This window comes from Gasterosteus aculeatus, chromosome 9 (genome assembly GCF_964276395.1).
Source record: "Gasterosteus aculeatus chromosome 9, fGasAcu3.hap1.1, whole genome shotgun sequence".
Taxonomy (NCBI): domain Eukaryota; kingdom Metazoa; phylum Chordata; class Actinopteri; order Perciformes; family Gasterosteidae; genus Gasterosteus; species Gasterosteus aculeatus.
This window is the reverse complement of record NC_135696.1, coordinates 21462179-21478217: the sequence shown is the minus strand read 5'-3', so window position 1 is coordinate 21478217 and position 16039 is coordinate 21462179. Positions and strand designations below refer to the sequence as shown.

Below are 16039 nucleotides of genomic sequence, written 5' to 3'. Positions count from 1 at the left end.
ACTCAAACCAGTTTGAAGCGCAGAAAGTAAAAAACAAACAAACAAACAAACCCGTATTGTGTAAAAAACCCAAACTGTGAAACATTCTGATGATGATATATTTATAATATTATTTATTTAAGAAGCTAATTCAGAACGTTTTAGTTTTCAGGAGCTTTTAATCAAATGATAAAAACAACAAACAATATCAGTGACAGTAGTTATTTCTTCTGACTTACTTTGAACATGACACTTTGTCATATTATACATGTTTTTATTATTAACGCTGAGTTAATGTATTATTGTGTAACATTGTCTCATCTGACCTTTAATGTTGAAGGTGAAACATAAATCTTACTCGACCATTTGAAAATGTTCTGTGGATCTTTTGAATATGAAAAAGTCTGAGCCCATTTGATAAAAAGTGGGAATAATTATTGTCATAAGCATGAAAACACATTTTCTCATCAACGTCTACGGGACCAGAGGAATCAAACTTACATAGAAAAAAATGTTGTAGCTCACAGCTCTTTGCATTGAAACATTTGCTATTCTTTACAGATACATGAAGCTCATATTGGTTTAAAAAATATCCTGTAGCTTGTTTAAAATACACATTTTGCTAAAAACCAAATATAAGAAGAATCATCCACAGCTCCTTCACATCTCCGTCAGTGAAAGAACCGTAAACTTACTAAATGAATCATTAACACGTTTAAACAGCAATAAAACAGTGATGATAAAAGCAGAGACGGATCCATATTCAGTAAAGATTGTCACTCGCTGCCTTCATCAAAGTGGATACATGTGGACGGCACCATCTCCATTTTCTCCTCTTCCTCCCTTCTCTTCCTCCTCGTCCTCCTCTTCCTTCTGGTGTCCAGCGTCGTCCAGTAGGATCTGCATCAAAGAACAAGAAGTACTTATTGGATAGTATTGTTGGACTGAAGTACAAAGGACCAGATAGTAGAATATCTGCAGGGCTTCTTCTCTAATGACTCCTTTGGGCCCTACAGGTTCTCATGGAGGCCTCATGTGTTTAATGGTTGTAATTAAGGTCATTGAGGTTAATGAAGTTCCATCTACAAACTGTCATCGTGTGTCTGTGGATACTGTGCACGCTGTGTACAAGAAGGACACGCACACAGATTCATTAAGAACATTAAGTACAACCAGAGTGTACGTGGATATAGTTTGACCTTTTGGAGACTAACAGGATTAATATTTAAGTTATTCATGATATGATGAAGGTTCTAACAGGCCTCCACACTGAGCTCTTCCTCCTCACCTGAACGTTATTCTCTGGTCCCTCTGCTTTATCATCATCCTGCACAGAAGAATGAATGAAAAAACAAATCAATGATCAAATCAAGTGATTCAACAACTGTGTGAATGTAAGATCCACATCTGCATTTTATCACAGTGAAGCTGAACCGCTCACCTGATGTAGAGGACAGCGAGGATGATGATGATGTGCAGGAAAACAGCAGATATGACAGATATGACAATAATAGCTGTTGTTGACCATGTGGAGCCTCCTTTTCCTACACGGGAAAGAAAGCAAACAACAACAAATATAAACTATTAAATATGGAGGGTGGAGGATGAATTAGTGACAAAAATAAGATGTTTAACTCAGTGAAACAGACCATCCGGCCATCTTGGGTCGGTCAGCTGGCTCACCCATAACATTGTGTTGGTAGTAAAACATGTACTTATATGAATAATTATTATATATATATAATACAAAATGATGTTACGTTCTAACAAATAGAATAATGTTCTAAAATAGGTACAAGATGCATGTTGAAATCCGCTCCCTGCACACAGATGTAGTTATGACACTGCATACTTATGAATAATTGTAACCATGGGTTTTCATACGGAAATGATATTAAACAGAACATTATTCATACGTATGCAGTGTCATAACTACATCTCTGATGTTTATAACAAACCAAAGACATCTAGCCTTTATATATAATATCTATGGCTGCATAGACGTCCTCTTTATCCCCAAGTTAGCGACAGAAGAGTCACAAAGCGACAACCAAGCAGCTCAGGAAGAGAATCCAGCGCTGAAGAAAAGCTCATGTCCAATGTGAGACTTGTATGTTAATGACATGTGGTGCAATTAAGAACTCGCTCTCTTGAGCTCTACATGTTGAAAGCAAGTATTCGTTTGTGTTTGTGCGTGTGAACGTGATTGTGTGGTGATGTAAACGGTCACAACAAGCAGCAGGAGAGCAACTTGTAAACCTCGAGGTGTCCTGAATGCTCCAAACATCACGCCGTTGTTTATTTAGGCTGCTCACATGTAACATTCATCTTTTTATTAACAGGACAAAGAAAAGGACTTTTCTGGACCCGGTCCAGTTGACTGATGTTGGGTGTGCGGGAAGAATCAAACGTCGGAGTGCACACATCGTTATTTAAGTTAAGTTGCTTGTTCAAGCAACTGCACTTTATTATTAGCTTGTATGTGTAATTGTTGGTCAGTTTGGTAGTATGTTAATTAACTACCAATAGACTGCTTGAAACTAGAATTGTTCAATAATTCAACATCCGATCACATAAAATATGTTGTGTTTATATTACTTCTACAAATTAAAATATGTAATAACAAATAATTAAAACATGTCAAATCATATTTTTGGCCAAGATTGACAATCTGAGTAACGTTATTTTGTATTCTACGTAATGACGCAGTGTCACGTTATTACGCAATGACATCACGCCATTTAGGACACATATTAAAAGAAGAGATGCAGATGTCATGTGCTGTAAACAAAGCAACTAGTGGAGGCGGCAAGGTGCTCAGTGTTGCCACATTGGAAATGGTCAAGTATCGTACCAAAGGCTCAAAATGGTCGTATGTGGAGGATAATTATCGTGTATCTGGCAACATGGCGATCGGTCGACCAATGACTGTTCTCTCTACAGTCAGAGCTCGCGCAGGAAGGTGGAGCGTAAGGGAGACGCCATTTACACCACTTGTGAGGGCGGAATAACTAGTTTGTGAAAGACTCAGAAACACAAATATCCGATGAAGCAAAATCCCGGACACATTATTTAGGTCTCAGAAAGAGGACGTCTGGTCACCCTGTGAGTCACTTCTTTAGCTGGATTGTTGATATAATGTGTGAGAGAACAGAAGAATGAGTGTGATTTACCTGCAGAAGTAATCAGAAGTGAGGTGGAGGTACTACGTCCCATCTCGTTCTGGGCTTCACAGTAATAATTCCCACTGTGTTCAGCTGTGAAGTTAGTGATGGTGAAGTTCTGTCCTGATGCTCGTGATGAGTCTTCATGCTCCTTGTACCAGGTGTAGTTAGCTGCTGGGTTAGCATCAGCGCTACAGGTCAGATTCACTGAATCGCCCTCCAGCATCTCAGCAGAGGGACTCACTGACACAGAGGGACGCTGTGGACCATCTGGAGGAGACGTGAATAAACATACTAAGAGGTTAGAAGATGTTAGCGTAGATAGTTGATCATTTGAATGAATACTTGTGTGTCTTTCTCTCAGACTATCTCTATTATTCATCACAGCAGCTGTCACAGGTGAGACTCCTGCTGGTGTAAAGTGACAATAAGCAGCCTTTAATCCTTTGTAATGTTCATATCTCCACACATTCTTCTCTTTAGATGCTGCTTGTGTCCTTAGCTGAGTCTGTCCTCTCACTTCTAGTTGTTGTAGGAGTTATTGATTGTTTCCTCCACCAGCTGACACGTCACTTCTACTTATGTTCTGGAATAATTCACTTGAGTCTTTATGAAAATCACATTATTCTGTCTGCTGATGGTTTATATTTGTGTTTCTATTAATAAGAGAATGACATAAATAAAGATCTGTGTCTCCTTTAACATTTAGACTCCAGTGTGTTTACAGCTGTGATTAGAATCATATTGTTGTGTCAGTGTGTGAGTGACTCTTCTACACGTAGACTGCAGGGGCCGGGGATTGAACCAGCAACCCTCTGGTCAGTGGACCACGGCTCCACCTCCTGAGGAACGTTGTGCTTCATCTTTTTGATGCCTCTAGTTTACATGCAGCGGTCTGGTGCCTCCATGTGAGATGTTGGTGAAGCTCCACAGGCCGACACAGTGGAGTGAACTTACACACTGCAGGAGAATCTTCACCAGAAGATCCAATTAAATAACAGGAATATCTGTCTGTAGAACCAGAGGAGACTAGAAGAGAAGATCCTGTCTTGATGTATTTTTCATTCTTGTACCAGTTGTATTCAGGATCATCAGGCAGAACACAGCTGCTGTGACACGTCAGCTCCAACCAGGTAGAAGCTGATCTTCTCACCTGCACCTGGAGACCTGAATCTGTGAATATTATTTATTAAAGTGTCAACATTCACAGAAGACATTTATACTCTAGTTTTCTAGATGTTGAACATTTGTAGATGATTAATATGAGAATTAAAATGTTACCTGTGACAGACAAAGTGACTCCAGGTGAACCAGTATATTTCTCTCCTGGTTTGTTTGTCCTGAGTGTGAATTTGTACTCAGCTGAGTCGCTCTCTCTCACGTCTGTGATGGTCAGATAACAACTCTTACTATTACTATAACAATCATACGTCACACGGCCTGAATACTCAGAGTCTGTTTTCAGATCCACAGGTTCACCATCTTTCTCTTTAGTGAACCAGAATCTGTCCTTTATATCAGAGGGACGTATTCCAGGTGGGTGTGTGTAGGTACAGCTTATAAACACTCTTGATCCTTTTGCAGCACAGACGTCAGTCTGATGGTAATTCACTCTCCATCCATCCTGACTCTGTATCACTGTAACACAGCACATCAGGAACCACAGTCACACTCAGAACAACATCACAGGACACACTCTCATTGGTAGTTCACTGAAGAGAAAAGATATTATGAGAAATATGAAAATCATTGAGTTTATAGAAAGTAATGAAAGAGTCCACGATGTCCACACGGACTCTGCAGCTGGAAGGAACAGCGACGTATTGAACCTGTGGACCTGAAAAAGCTCAAGTTGAAGTATTAGAAGGGTTTGGTTGATGAGAAGAAGAGTGTCTTTGCTCTGTGCTCTTCTGTCTGTGGTCAGTCTGCTGCAGAGTGGAGATGGAAACTGTAGAGAAATGCAGAACTCTGAGGGGAACGATACTGTGACATATAGATCAAACCTCACTGAGGACACGGCGCTCAGCACTTGGACTGGTGATGGCTTTAAGAAACTCACGCTTTAGTTAACGGGTCAAAAACGTCGTAGCCTTTAAGACCCGGTCCAGTTGACTGATGTTGGGTGTGCGGGAAGAATCAAACGTCGGAGTGCACACATCGTTATTTAAGTTAAGTTGCTTGTTCAAGCAACTGCACTTTATTATTAGCTTGTATCTGTAATTGTTGGTCAGTTTGGTAGTATGTTAATTAACTACCAATAGACTGCTTGAAACTAGAATTGTTCAATAATTCAACATCCGATCACATAAAATATGTTGTGTTTATATTACTTCTACAAATTAAAATATGTAATAACAGATAACTAAAACATGTCAAATCATATTTTTTTGACAATCTGAGTAACGTTATTTTGTATTCTACGTAATGACGCAGTGTCACGTTATTACGCAATGACATCACAACGCCATTTAGCAACTTTTAACAAAAAAATTGCCCGTCTTGAGCAACTTCCCTAATGAACGCGTTGGCCTCACTAGTAGCGTCTCTCTTGTGCCGCTCTGTGCGTCGACTGCGCTCGGCACCCACAGCCGGTGATCTGCGGCCTTCGGCTCGGTCTCCACGGAGCAGAAAGAGGAACTCTGTTAAGCTATAAGTGAGCTCGTGGTGAGCTTTGTCACTGCTGCATCTGCAAACTTTACATTTAAAATAAATAAAACTAGCAAAAATACAAACACAGAACTTTGTTGTCGGGAGGAGGCGCAAAGACGTCAGACACGATGGGCGCGATCCGACATTCAACCAGAGACTCAACAACCAGGAAGAGAATAAAAATGACCACAAATACACAATAAAATGCTCCAAAAAGAAGAACAGACGTCGTCAGAGACTCGGAGTGAATAACAGCCTCTAAATGTGGTCTAATGCAAAGAAACGCTGCTGAACGATTAGAGGAAGTTCAACAGAGACAAATTATTCAGAGCATTTCTTCTTTGTTAATGTTCATTTAGTTATTATTTGTGTGTGATGACATCAGACCTGTGTGTGAAGTAAAAACACAGCTCCCTGTGTGTGTGTGAGGTGTGTAACGGCCTCACAATATAAATGTAGAAGTACAGTACCTTGTACAGAGAGAAGGAAGACGACTAATCCACCGGCTGATGGACTCATAGCTGCTCCTCTGTGTTCAATCAGCAGATCAGAAACTCTTTATTCAGTAAGTCACCAGAAACACGTCTACATTAAAGAGGAGGCTGATGTCTCTGAGGTCAGCTCGTCTCTTCTGGAGTTGGTAACAAGCTGCTGTTCAACACCCAGCAGAGCTTCCTTCCTCTTTCCGTCATTAGTGTGCATGAGCTGCAGAACAAGAAGCTGCTTTAATGTTAACGTCTTACTTCTGCTAAAAGGAAACATCATAAAAGTGTTGTTAATATGTGAAGATCATCTTGATGAACCTGTAAGCAGCATAAACGTCTCTTCATTCTCTGTAATAATTCACATTAAGTGAAAGGCTGCAGTGTGACGTCCTCCTGTTAACATGTAGATAAATATGTCCTCTCTGCAGCTCTTCATACGTCTTCCTCACATTCACTGCAGGACACAAACAACACAAACAAGCTGTCAACTCACACAAATGTTGCTTTATTCATTTAATATTCATACATTTCCATTACAATATGAAAGTGTCTGTTGAGGACAGTGTGTAGTGTTTAGTGACATCTAGTGGTGAGGTTGCAGACTGCAGCCTCCTCCCTTTAAGTCCTTCAGGTAACGTGGAGATGAACAAAGGCTCCGGGTGGAAATATGAAGCGCTCCTTTAAACAAACAGATGTCTTCGTGATGAAAACATGGTTATGAACATCATGTTTCAGTTAGAGGATCCATTAAAGTCCTTCACTGGACCTGTGGAGCAGTTTAACAGATGAAGGTTGTCACTGAGCAGGAGGAAGTTCTCCCACAGATCAGGGACCTCCACGCAGAACCCGGGACTTCTTCAGGATCCAGATGGAGGGAAGCTTCCGCTCGAGGACCTTCTTGCACCAGCGTCTGGACCTGCAGAACCAGAGCAGAAGATCCAGCTTCACACTCAGAGACCCAACAGGAGAACACAATGCAAACACAACACTTGTTGTTATACTGTGTTTTTAAATCACTGATCACGGCGATGGAAGTCGCTCTGAAGACCTTAAATGTTAACAACACCTCATAGTGTAAATCAAGGGTGTCAAACTCATTATAGGTTTGGGCCAGACCATTAAAATCATGAGTGGGGGGCGGACGGTCCGGCCCACAGGGGGGGACACAGTCATTTTCAAGGGTCTGCGGCCTGGAGTGACACCCTCGTCGAAAAGGAGAAAGTTCATTAATTAATATAAATTACTTATCCTGGGGGCGGCACGGTGGCGTGGTGGTTGGCACTGTTGCCTCACAGCAAGAAGGTCCTGGGTTCGATTCTGCCCAGTGGCCTTTCTGTGTGGAGTCTGCATGTTCTCCCCGTGTCTGCGTGGGTTCTCTCCGGGTTCTCCGGCTTCCTCCCACAGTCCAAAGACTTGCTCTGGGGATCAGGTTAATTGGGGACTTTAAATAGATATGTGAGTGTGAATGGTTGTGTGTCTCTGTGTAGCCCTGCGATTGGCTGGCGACCAATCCATTGTGTACCCTGTCTATCGCCTGAAGTTGGCTGGGATGGACTCTAGCCCCCCGCGACCCTGTGTGCAGGATAAGCGGTTTGACGATGGATGGATGGACTTATCCTGGTCCGGCGGAATGTGGCAGCACCAGTAGTTGACTACACGCACCCCGTTGCTCTTGGCTCTGATATTTATTTTACACGCATTGTTGTCTTCCGTGAACGCAGAGTTCAGGGAGACGCAGAATCAACGTGTTCACGTCTACGTGGATTTAAACCATATATTTAATTATATTTAACTATCCATGGTTGTTTATCTGGTATTACAATATATTCAATGTTGTTATTGTTGGAATGCATTAACGATGCATTCCAAGTATTGTTCTTCGAATCTTTATTTCCGACTTATTGTTGGAATGCATTAACGATGCATTCCAAGTATTGTTCTTCGAATCTTTATTTCCGACTTATTGTTGGAATGCATTAACGATGCATTCCAAGTATTGTTCTTCGAATCTTTATTTCCGACTTATTATTGTTGGAATGCATTAGATGCATTCCAAGTATTGTTCTTCGAATCTTTATTGTTGGAATGCATTAACGATGCATTCCAAGTATTGTTCTTCGAATCTTTATTTCTTCATCTTCAACTTCTATTTCTTCCGCGCCACCTTTCAACTCCTTCACACTTTCAGCTATTAAAATCCTTCAAATATTAAAATGTTCAGCTTCTTTCTGGCTTGAGGGCTATGACTTTTCAGCTTTCTACCTCTTAAGCTTGAATTTATATAAATCAATAATCGTTAATATTTTAACATGGTTTTCAAATGGAGTTTGCTTTTCAAATCCTCTTCAACTTCTTCAACTTTCAGATTTTTCAGCTTCGCAAATCTTTCAGCTACAGACACCATTTCAACTCTCAAATGTTCACACAAGTCTCAACTATTTTATGAAAAAAACTGCTTCTTGATATCTATTGTACTTTTTTCATTATCACTGATTATGTTTCACTAGTTCTTCGCTCCGTTTCTGACTTTTACATGAGTGTGTATTGCGTCTGCTAGAGTGGAGAGCTCGCGGGCTAGAGTGTGGGGCATCGCAGGAATCTGGTTAAAAAAATATGGAACTTCTGTCCTTGCAGCCAAAGTATACACTCTAGAGGCTTCATTTCTTCAGATTAATGAGGGTATGGTTGTGCTGATTGGATTAATGTGTTCATGGAATCCCAGAGTTTTTTAGTTTTGGCGCAAGGAGTGTTTGAGTGACACAACCTCTGCCAAAAGCCCCATAGGCTCCAATACAAATCTGCCGACATATTTCTCACAAAAATCCACAAGGTACACGTTTTGTAAACGGCCATAGGAGCCGTATTTATTACCGGACAGACATAAAAAGCACATCCACGCGTTCGGTAGAGTCTTGGGTCTCATACAAACGCCGTATTTTTTAGATAGCTGTTATAGTTTTGCGCTGGTTCTCATTTGTGTGAGGTGTGGATTCTGTGTAACTTGCTGCCATGTCTCTGCATTTTGCAGCCGTTAATGAGCACAGGTGCGCCGTTGTCGTGGTTACGAGCACTCACATGCTGCAGGATCTGTCTGTGACTCACAGCTGCTCGCTCCTATGAGCTGATTAGTGGAGTCACATGACGCAGCTATGCTTTCTGTCAACAGACCAATATGATAAAGACACTAGCCCCCCCTCCCCCCTCCACCCTGACCTCTACTTACTGTTAATCACTCTCAGTCAGTCAGTCAGTCTAATTCTCCTCCCCTCTCCCTCTCTTCCTCACCACCATTCCCTTCCTCACCCTCTCACCCTCCCTCCCTCTATCTACACCCCCCCACCCCACCCAATCCAATAGGTGCGCCGTTGCCGTGGTTACTCGTAAACACGCTGCAGTATCTCTGTGTGTGACTCACAGCTGCTCCAATGACGTGATTAGTGGAGTCACATGACGCAGCTATGCTTTCTGTCAACAGACCAATATGATAAAGACACTCGCCCCCCCTCCCCCCTCCACCCTGACCTCTTCTTACTGTTAATCACTCAGTCAGTCAGTATGTCTGTCTATTTCTCCTCCTCTCTCTCTCCCTCTATCTCTTCCTCACCACCCCTCCCTTCCTCACCCTCTCACCCTCCCTCCCTCTATCTACACCCCCCCAACCCCCCCAATCCAATAATTTCAAAATAAAAGCCACATGGAGGGAATTTTTACTGTAATGTTTGTGATGAGGCCTATTAATTAAAAACTTCTTAGTTTGAATAACAAACATTCTTTCTCCCACTACGAATATTACTCGTACTTCTAGTACTACAACTGATACTTCTACTACCATACTACTAGTATTTCTACTGCTATTAATACTACAACTACTACTAATGTTATTACAAATACGACTATGGCTAATAGTATTACAGCTGTTTCTACTGCTATTGATACTAAACCTACTATTACTGCTAGTACTACTAATACCACAATTATAACTAATACTACTACTAATATTACTACAAACAATTTTAAACAAATTTAAGCTCCTGCAACTTCTGTTTTTAGAAAATCTATTGAAATTCAGCTTCCCCACTTCCTGTATTTTCAGCAGTTCTTTAAAATAATTTCAGCTATTCTTATGCCTCTATCAACAGCAATTTTTCACTATTCATTTCTGTATTTTTTTGCAATATTTCAAATTTATTTCAGCTGTTTTCATTTCTGCTTTTTCAGCAAATCTATTGAAATTCCTTTCAGCTTCTCCCATTTCTGTATTTTCAGCAATTTCAAATTCATTTCAGCTTTTCTAATATCTATAATTTCAGCAAATGTATTCAAATTCCCTTTAACTTTCTGTATTTTCAGCTATTTTAAAAAGTTCATTTCAGCTTTCAGCTTTTTGCATTCCAACGCATTTTCAGCAGGAAATGCATTTTCTAGTTTCCGACTTATTCTTCTATTTCTTCCGTGGCACCTTTCAACTCCTTCACACTTTCAGCTATTAAAATCCTTCAAATATTAAAATGTTCAGCTTCTTTCCGGCTTCCGGGCTATGACTTTTCAGCTTTCTACCTCTTAAGCTTGAATTTATATAAATCAATAATCATTAATATTTTAACATGGTTTTCAAATAGAGATTGTTTTCAAATCCTCCTTCAACTTCTTCAACTTCTTCAACTTTCAAATATTTCAGCTCCGCCAATCTTTCAGCTACAGACACCATTTCAACTTTCAAATGTTGACACAGGTCTCAACTATTTTATGAAAAAAACTGCTTCTTGATATCTATTGTACTTTTTTCATAATCACTGATTATGTTTCACTAGTTCTTCGCTCCGTTTCTGACTTTTACATGAGTGTGTATTGCGTCTGCTAGAGTGGAGAGCTCGCGGGCTAGAGTGTGGGGCATCGCAGGAATCTGGTTAAAAAAATATGGAACTTCTGTCCTTGCAGCCAAAGTATACACTCTAGAGGCTTCATTTCTTCAGATTAATGAGGGTATGGTTGTGCTGATTGGATTAATGTGTTCATGGAATCCCAGAGTTTTTTAGTTTTGGCGCAAGGAGTGTTTGAGTGACACAACCTCTGCCAAAAGCCCCATAGGCTCCAATACAAATCTGCCGACATATTTCTCACAAAAATCCACAAGGTACACGTTTTGTAAACGGCCATATGAGCCGTATTTATTACCGGACAGACATAAAAAGCACATCCACGCGTTCGGTAGAGTCTTGGGTCTCATACAAACGCCGTATTTTTTAGATAGCTGTTATAGTTTTGCGCTGGTTCTCATTTGTTTGAGGTGTGGATTCTGTGTAACTCGCTGCCATGTCTCTGCATTTTGCAGCCGTTAATGATCACAGGTGCGCCGTTGTCGTGGTTACGAGCACTCACACGCTGCAGGATCTGTCTGTGGCTCACAGCTGCTCCTTGTGACCTGATTAGTGAAGTCACATGACGCAGCTATGCTTTCTGTCAACAGACCAATATGATAAAGACACTCGCCCCCCTCCCCCCTCCACCCTGACCTCTTCTCACTGTTAATCACTCAGTCAGTCAGTCTGTCTAATTCTCCTCCTCTCTCCCTCTCTATCTCTTCCTCACCACCATTCCCTTCCTCACCCTCTCACCCTCCCTCCCTCTATCTACACCCCCCCACCCAATCCATTAGGTGCGCCGTTGTCGTGGTTACTCGCTCACACGCTGCAGGATCTCTGTCTGTGGCTCAAAGCTGCTCCTATGACCTGATTAGTGGAGTCACATGACGCAGTTATGCTTTCTGTCAACAGACCAATATGATAAAGACACTCGCCCCCCCTCCCCCCTCCACCCTGACCTCTTCTCACTGTTAATCACTCAGTCAGTCAGTATGTCTGTCTATTTCTCCTCCTCTCTCTCTCCCTCTATCTCTTCCTCACCACCCCTCCCTTCCTCACCCTCTCACCCTCCCTCCCTCTATCTACACCCCCCCACCCCACCCAATCCAATAATTTCAAAATAAAAGCCCCATGGAGGGAATTTTTACTGTAATGTTTGTGATGAGGCCTATTAATTAAAAACTTCTTAGTTTGAATAACAAACATTCTGTCTCCCAACCCCCCCTCACCCAATTCCATCATTACAAACTAAAAGCCTCAATGATTATCTGTACCTTAACCATGAAGCGGTTTCGTTGAAATACGCATTGCTCTTTCAAATACTATAACCACTACGAATATTACTAGTACTTCTAGTAGAACTACAACTGATACTTCTACTACCATACTACTAGTATTTCTACTGCTATTAATACAACTACTACTAATGTTATTAAAAATACTACTATGGCTAATAGTATCAGTATTCCAGCTGTTTCTACTGCTATTGATACTAAACCGACTTCTACTGCTAGTACTAATACCCAAATTACAACTAACATTACTACAAACAATTTTAAACCTCTTTTTATTCATCTCAGCTTTTGTTATTTCTGTACTTTTTAAAATTCATTTAAGCTCCTGCAACTTCTGTTTTGCAATATTTCACATTTATTTCAGCTGTTTTCATTTCTGCTTTTTCAGCAAATCTATTGAAATTCCTTTCAGCTTCTCCCATTTCTGTATTTTCAGAAACTTCAAATTAATTTCAGCTTTTCAAATATCTTTCATTTCAGCAAATTTATTCAAATTCCCTTCAACTTTCTGTATTTTCAGCTATTTTTAAATATTCAGTGCAGCTTTCAGCTTTTTGCATTCCAACGCATTTTCAGCAGGAAATGCCTTTTCTAGTTATTCTATTTCTTCCGCGCGACCTTTCAACTCCTTCACATTTTCAGCTATTTAAACCGTTCAAATATTAAAATGTTCAGCTCCTTTCTGGCTTTAAGGCTATGACTTTTCAGCTTTCTACCACTTATGCTTGAATTTATATAAATCAATAATCATAAATATTTTAACATGGTTTTCCAATGGAAATTGTTTTCAAATCCTCCTTAAACTTCTTCAACTTTCAGACTTTTCAGCTTCCCCAATCTTTCAGCTACAGACACCATTTAAACTTTCAAATGTTGACACAAGTCTCAACTATTTTATGAAAAAAACTGCTTCTTGATATCTATTGTACTTTTTTCATAATCACTGATTATGTTTCACTAGTTCTTCGCTCCGTTTCTGACTTTTACATGAGTGTGTATTGCGTCTGCTAGAGTGGAGAGCTCCAGGGCTAGAGTGTGGGGCATCGCAGGAATCTGGTTAAAAAAATATGGAACTTTTGTCCTTGCAGCCAAAGTATACACTCTAGAGGCTTCATTTCTTCAGATTAATGAGGGTATGGTTGTGCTGATTGGATTAATGTGTTCATGGAATCCCAGAGTTCTTTAGTTTTGGCGCAAGGTGTGTTTGAGTGACACAACCTCTGCCAAAAGCCCCATAGGCTCCAATACAAATCTGCCGACATATTTCTCACAAAAATCCACAAGGTACACGTTTTGTCAACGGCCATAGGAGCCGTATTTATTACCGGACAGACATAAAAACACATCCACGCGTTCGGTAGAGTCTTGGGTCTCATACAAACGCCGTATTTTTTAGATAGCTGTTATAGTTTTGCGCTGGTTCCCATTTGTTTGAGGTGTGGATTCTGTGTAACTTGCTGTTCTGTGTCTGCCTTTTGCAGCCGCTCGTTAATGAGCAGAGGTGCGCCGTTGTCGTGGTTACGAGCACTCACATGCTGCAGGATCTGTCTGTGACTCACAGCTGCTCCTTGTGACCTGATTAGTGGAGTCACATGACGCAGCTATGCTTTCTGTCAACAGACCAATATGATAAAGACACTCGCCCCCCCTCCCCCCTCCACCCTGACCTCTGCTCACTGTTAATCACTCTCAGTCAGTATGTCTGTCTATTTCTCCTCTCTCTCTCTCTCCCTCTATCTCTTCCTCACCACCCCTCCCTTCCTCACCCTCTCACCCTCCCTCCCTCTATCTACTCCCCCCCACCCCACCCAATCCAATAATTTCAAAATAAAAGCCCCATGGAGGGAATTTTTACTGTAATGTCTGTGATGAGGCCTATTAATTAAAAACTTCTTAGTGTGAATAACAAACATTCTGTCTCCCACTACGAATATTACTCGTACTTCTAGTACTACAACTGATACTTCTACTACCATACTACTAGTATTTCTACTGCTATTAATACTACAACTACTACTAATGTTATTACAAATACTACTATGGCTAATAGTATTCCAGCTGTTTCTACTGCTATTGATACTAAACCTACTATTACTGCTTATACTGCTAGTACTACTAATACCACAATTATAACTAATACTACTACTAATATTACTACAAACAATTTTAAACAAATTTAAGCTCCTGCAACTTCTGTTTTTAGAAAATCTATTGAAATTCAGCTTCCCCACTTCCTGTATTTTCAGCAGTTCTTTAAAATAATTTCAGCTATTCTTATGCCTCTATCAACAGCAATTTTTTAATATTCATTTCTGTATTTTTTTGCAATATTTCAAATTTATTTCAGCTGTTTTCATTTCTGCTTTTTCAGCAAATCTATTGATTCCTTTCAGCTTCTCCCATTTCTGTATTTTCAGCAATTTCAAATTCATTTCAGCTTTTCAGCAAATGTATTCAAATTCCCTTCAACTTTCTGTATTTTCAGCTATTTTCAAATATTCAGTGCAGCTTTCAGCTTTTTGCATTCCAACGCATTTTCAGCAGGAAATGCCTTTTCTAGTTATTGTTGGAATGCATTGAGATGCATTCCAAGTATTGTTCTTCGAATCTTTATTCTTCAGCTTCTTCTATTTCTTCCGCGGCACCTTTCAACTCCTTCACACTTTCAGCTATTAAAACCGTTCAAATATTAAAATGTTCAGCTCCTTTCTGGCTTGAGGGCTATGACTTTTCAGCTTTCTACCTCTTATGCTTGAATTTATATAAATCAATAATCATTAATATTTTAACATGGTTTTCAAATGGAGTTTGCTTTCAAATCCTCCTAAACTTCTTCAACTTTCAGATTTTTCAGCTTCGCAAATCTTTCAGCTACAGACACCATTTAAACTTTCAAATGTTGACACAGGTCTAAACTATTTTATGAAAAAAACTGCTTCTTGATATCTATTGTACTTTTTTCATAATCACTGATTATGTTTCACTAGTTCTTCGCTCCGTTTCTGACTTTTACATGAGTGTGTATTGCGTCTGCTACAGTGGAGAGCTCGAGGCTAGAGTGTGGGGCATCGCAGGAATCTGGTTAAAAAAATATGGAACTTCTGTCCTTGCAGCCAAAGTATACACTCTAGAGGCTTCATTTCTTCAGATTAATGAGGGTATGGTTGTGCTGATTGGATTAATGTGTTCATGGAATCCCAGAGTTTTTTAGTTTTGGCGCAAGGAGTGTTTGAGTGACACAACCTCTGCCAAAAGCCCCATAGGCTCCAATACAAATCTGCCGACATATTTCTCACAAAAATCCACAAGGTACACGTTCTGTCAACGGCCATAGGAGCCGTATTCATTACCGGACAGACATAAAAGCACATCCACGCGTTCGGTAGAGTCTTGGGTCTCATACAAACGCCGTATTTTTTAGATAGCTGTTATAGTTTTGCGCTGGTTCTCATTTGTTTGAGGTGTGGATTCTGTGTAACTCGCTGTCCTGTGTCTGCACTTTTGCAGCCGCACAGGTGCGTCGTTGTCGTGGTTACGAGCACTCACACGCTGCAGGATCTGTCTGTGGCTCACAGCTGCTCCTTGTGACCTGATTAGTGGAGTCA

General features: G+C 40.5%; 1 protein-coding gene across 3 annotated transcripts in view; it reads right to left on the bottom strand.

The window, feature by feature from the left end:
• Positions 1–138: 138 nt before the first annotated feature.
• LOC120815147 (pregnancy-specific beta-1-glycoprotein 2-like) overlaps positions 139–16039 on the bottom strand; it is a 99419-nt gene continuing 83518 nt past the window's right edge. Inside the window, exons 1-7 of one of the 3 annotated variants that reach the window (XM_078079815.1) lie at positions 6263–6512; positions 4425–4781; positions 4101–4316; positions 3153–3413; positions 1421–1523; positions 1268–1306; positions 139–879 (exon numbers count right to left, since the gene is read on the bottom strand). In XM_078079815.1, the coding sequence (XP_077935941.1) occupies positions 756–879; positions 1268–1306; positions 1421–1523; positions 3153–3413; positions 4101–4316; positions 4425–4781; positions 6263–6311 (1149 nt within the window). In that variant the 5' untranslated portion in view covers positions 6312–6512 and the 3' untranslated portion in view covers positions 139–755. Of the gene's footprint in view, positions 880–1267; positions 1307–1420; positions 1524–3152; positions 3414–4100; positions 4317–4424; positions 4782–6262; positions 6513–16039 lie in introns of those variants that run through there. The other 2 variants (XM_078079816.1, XM_078079817.1) reach the window with 2 other exon arrangements.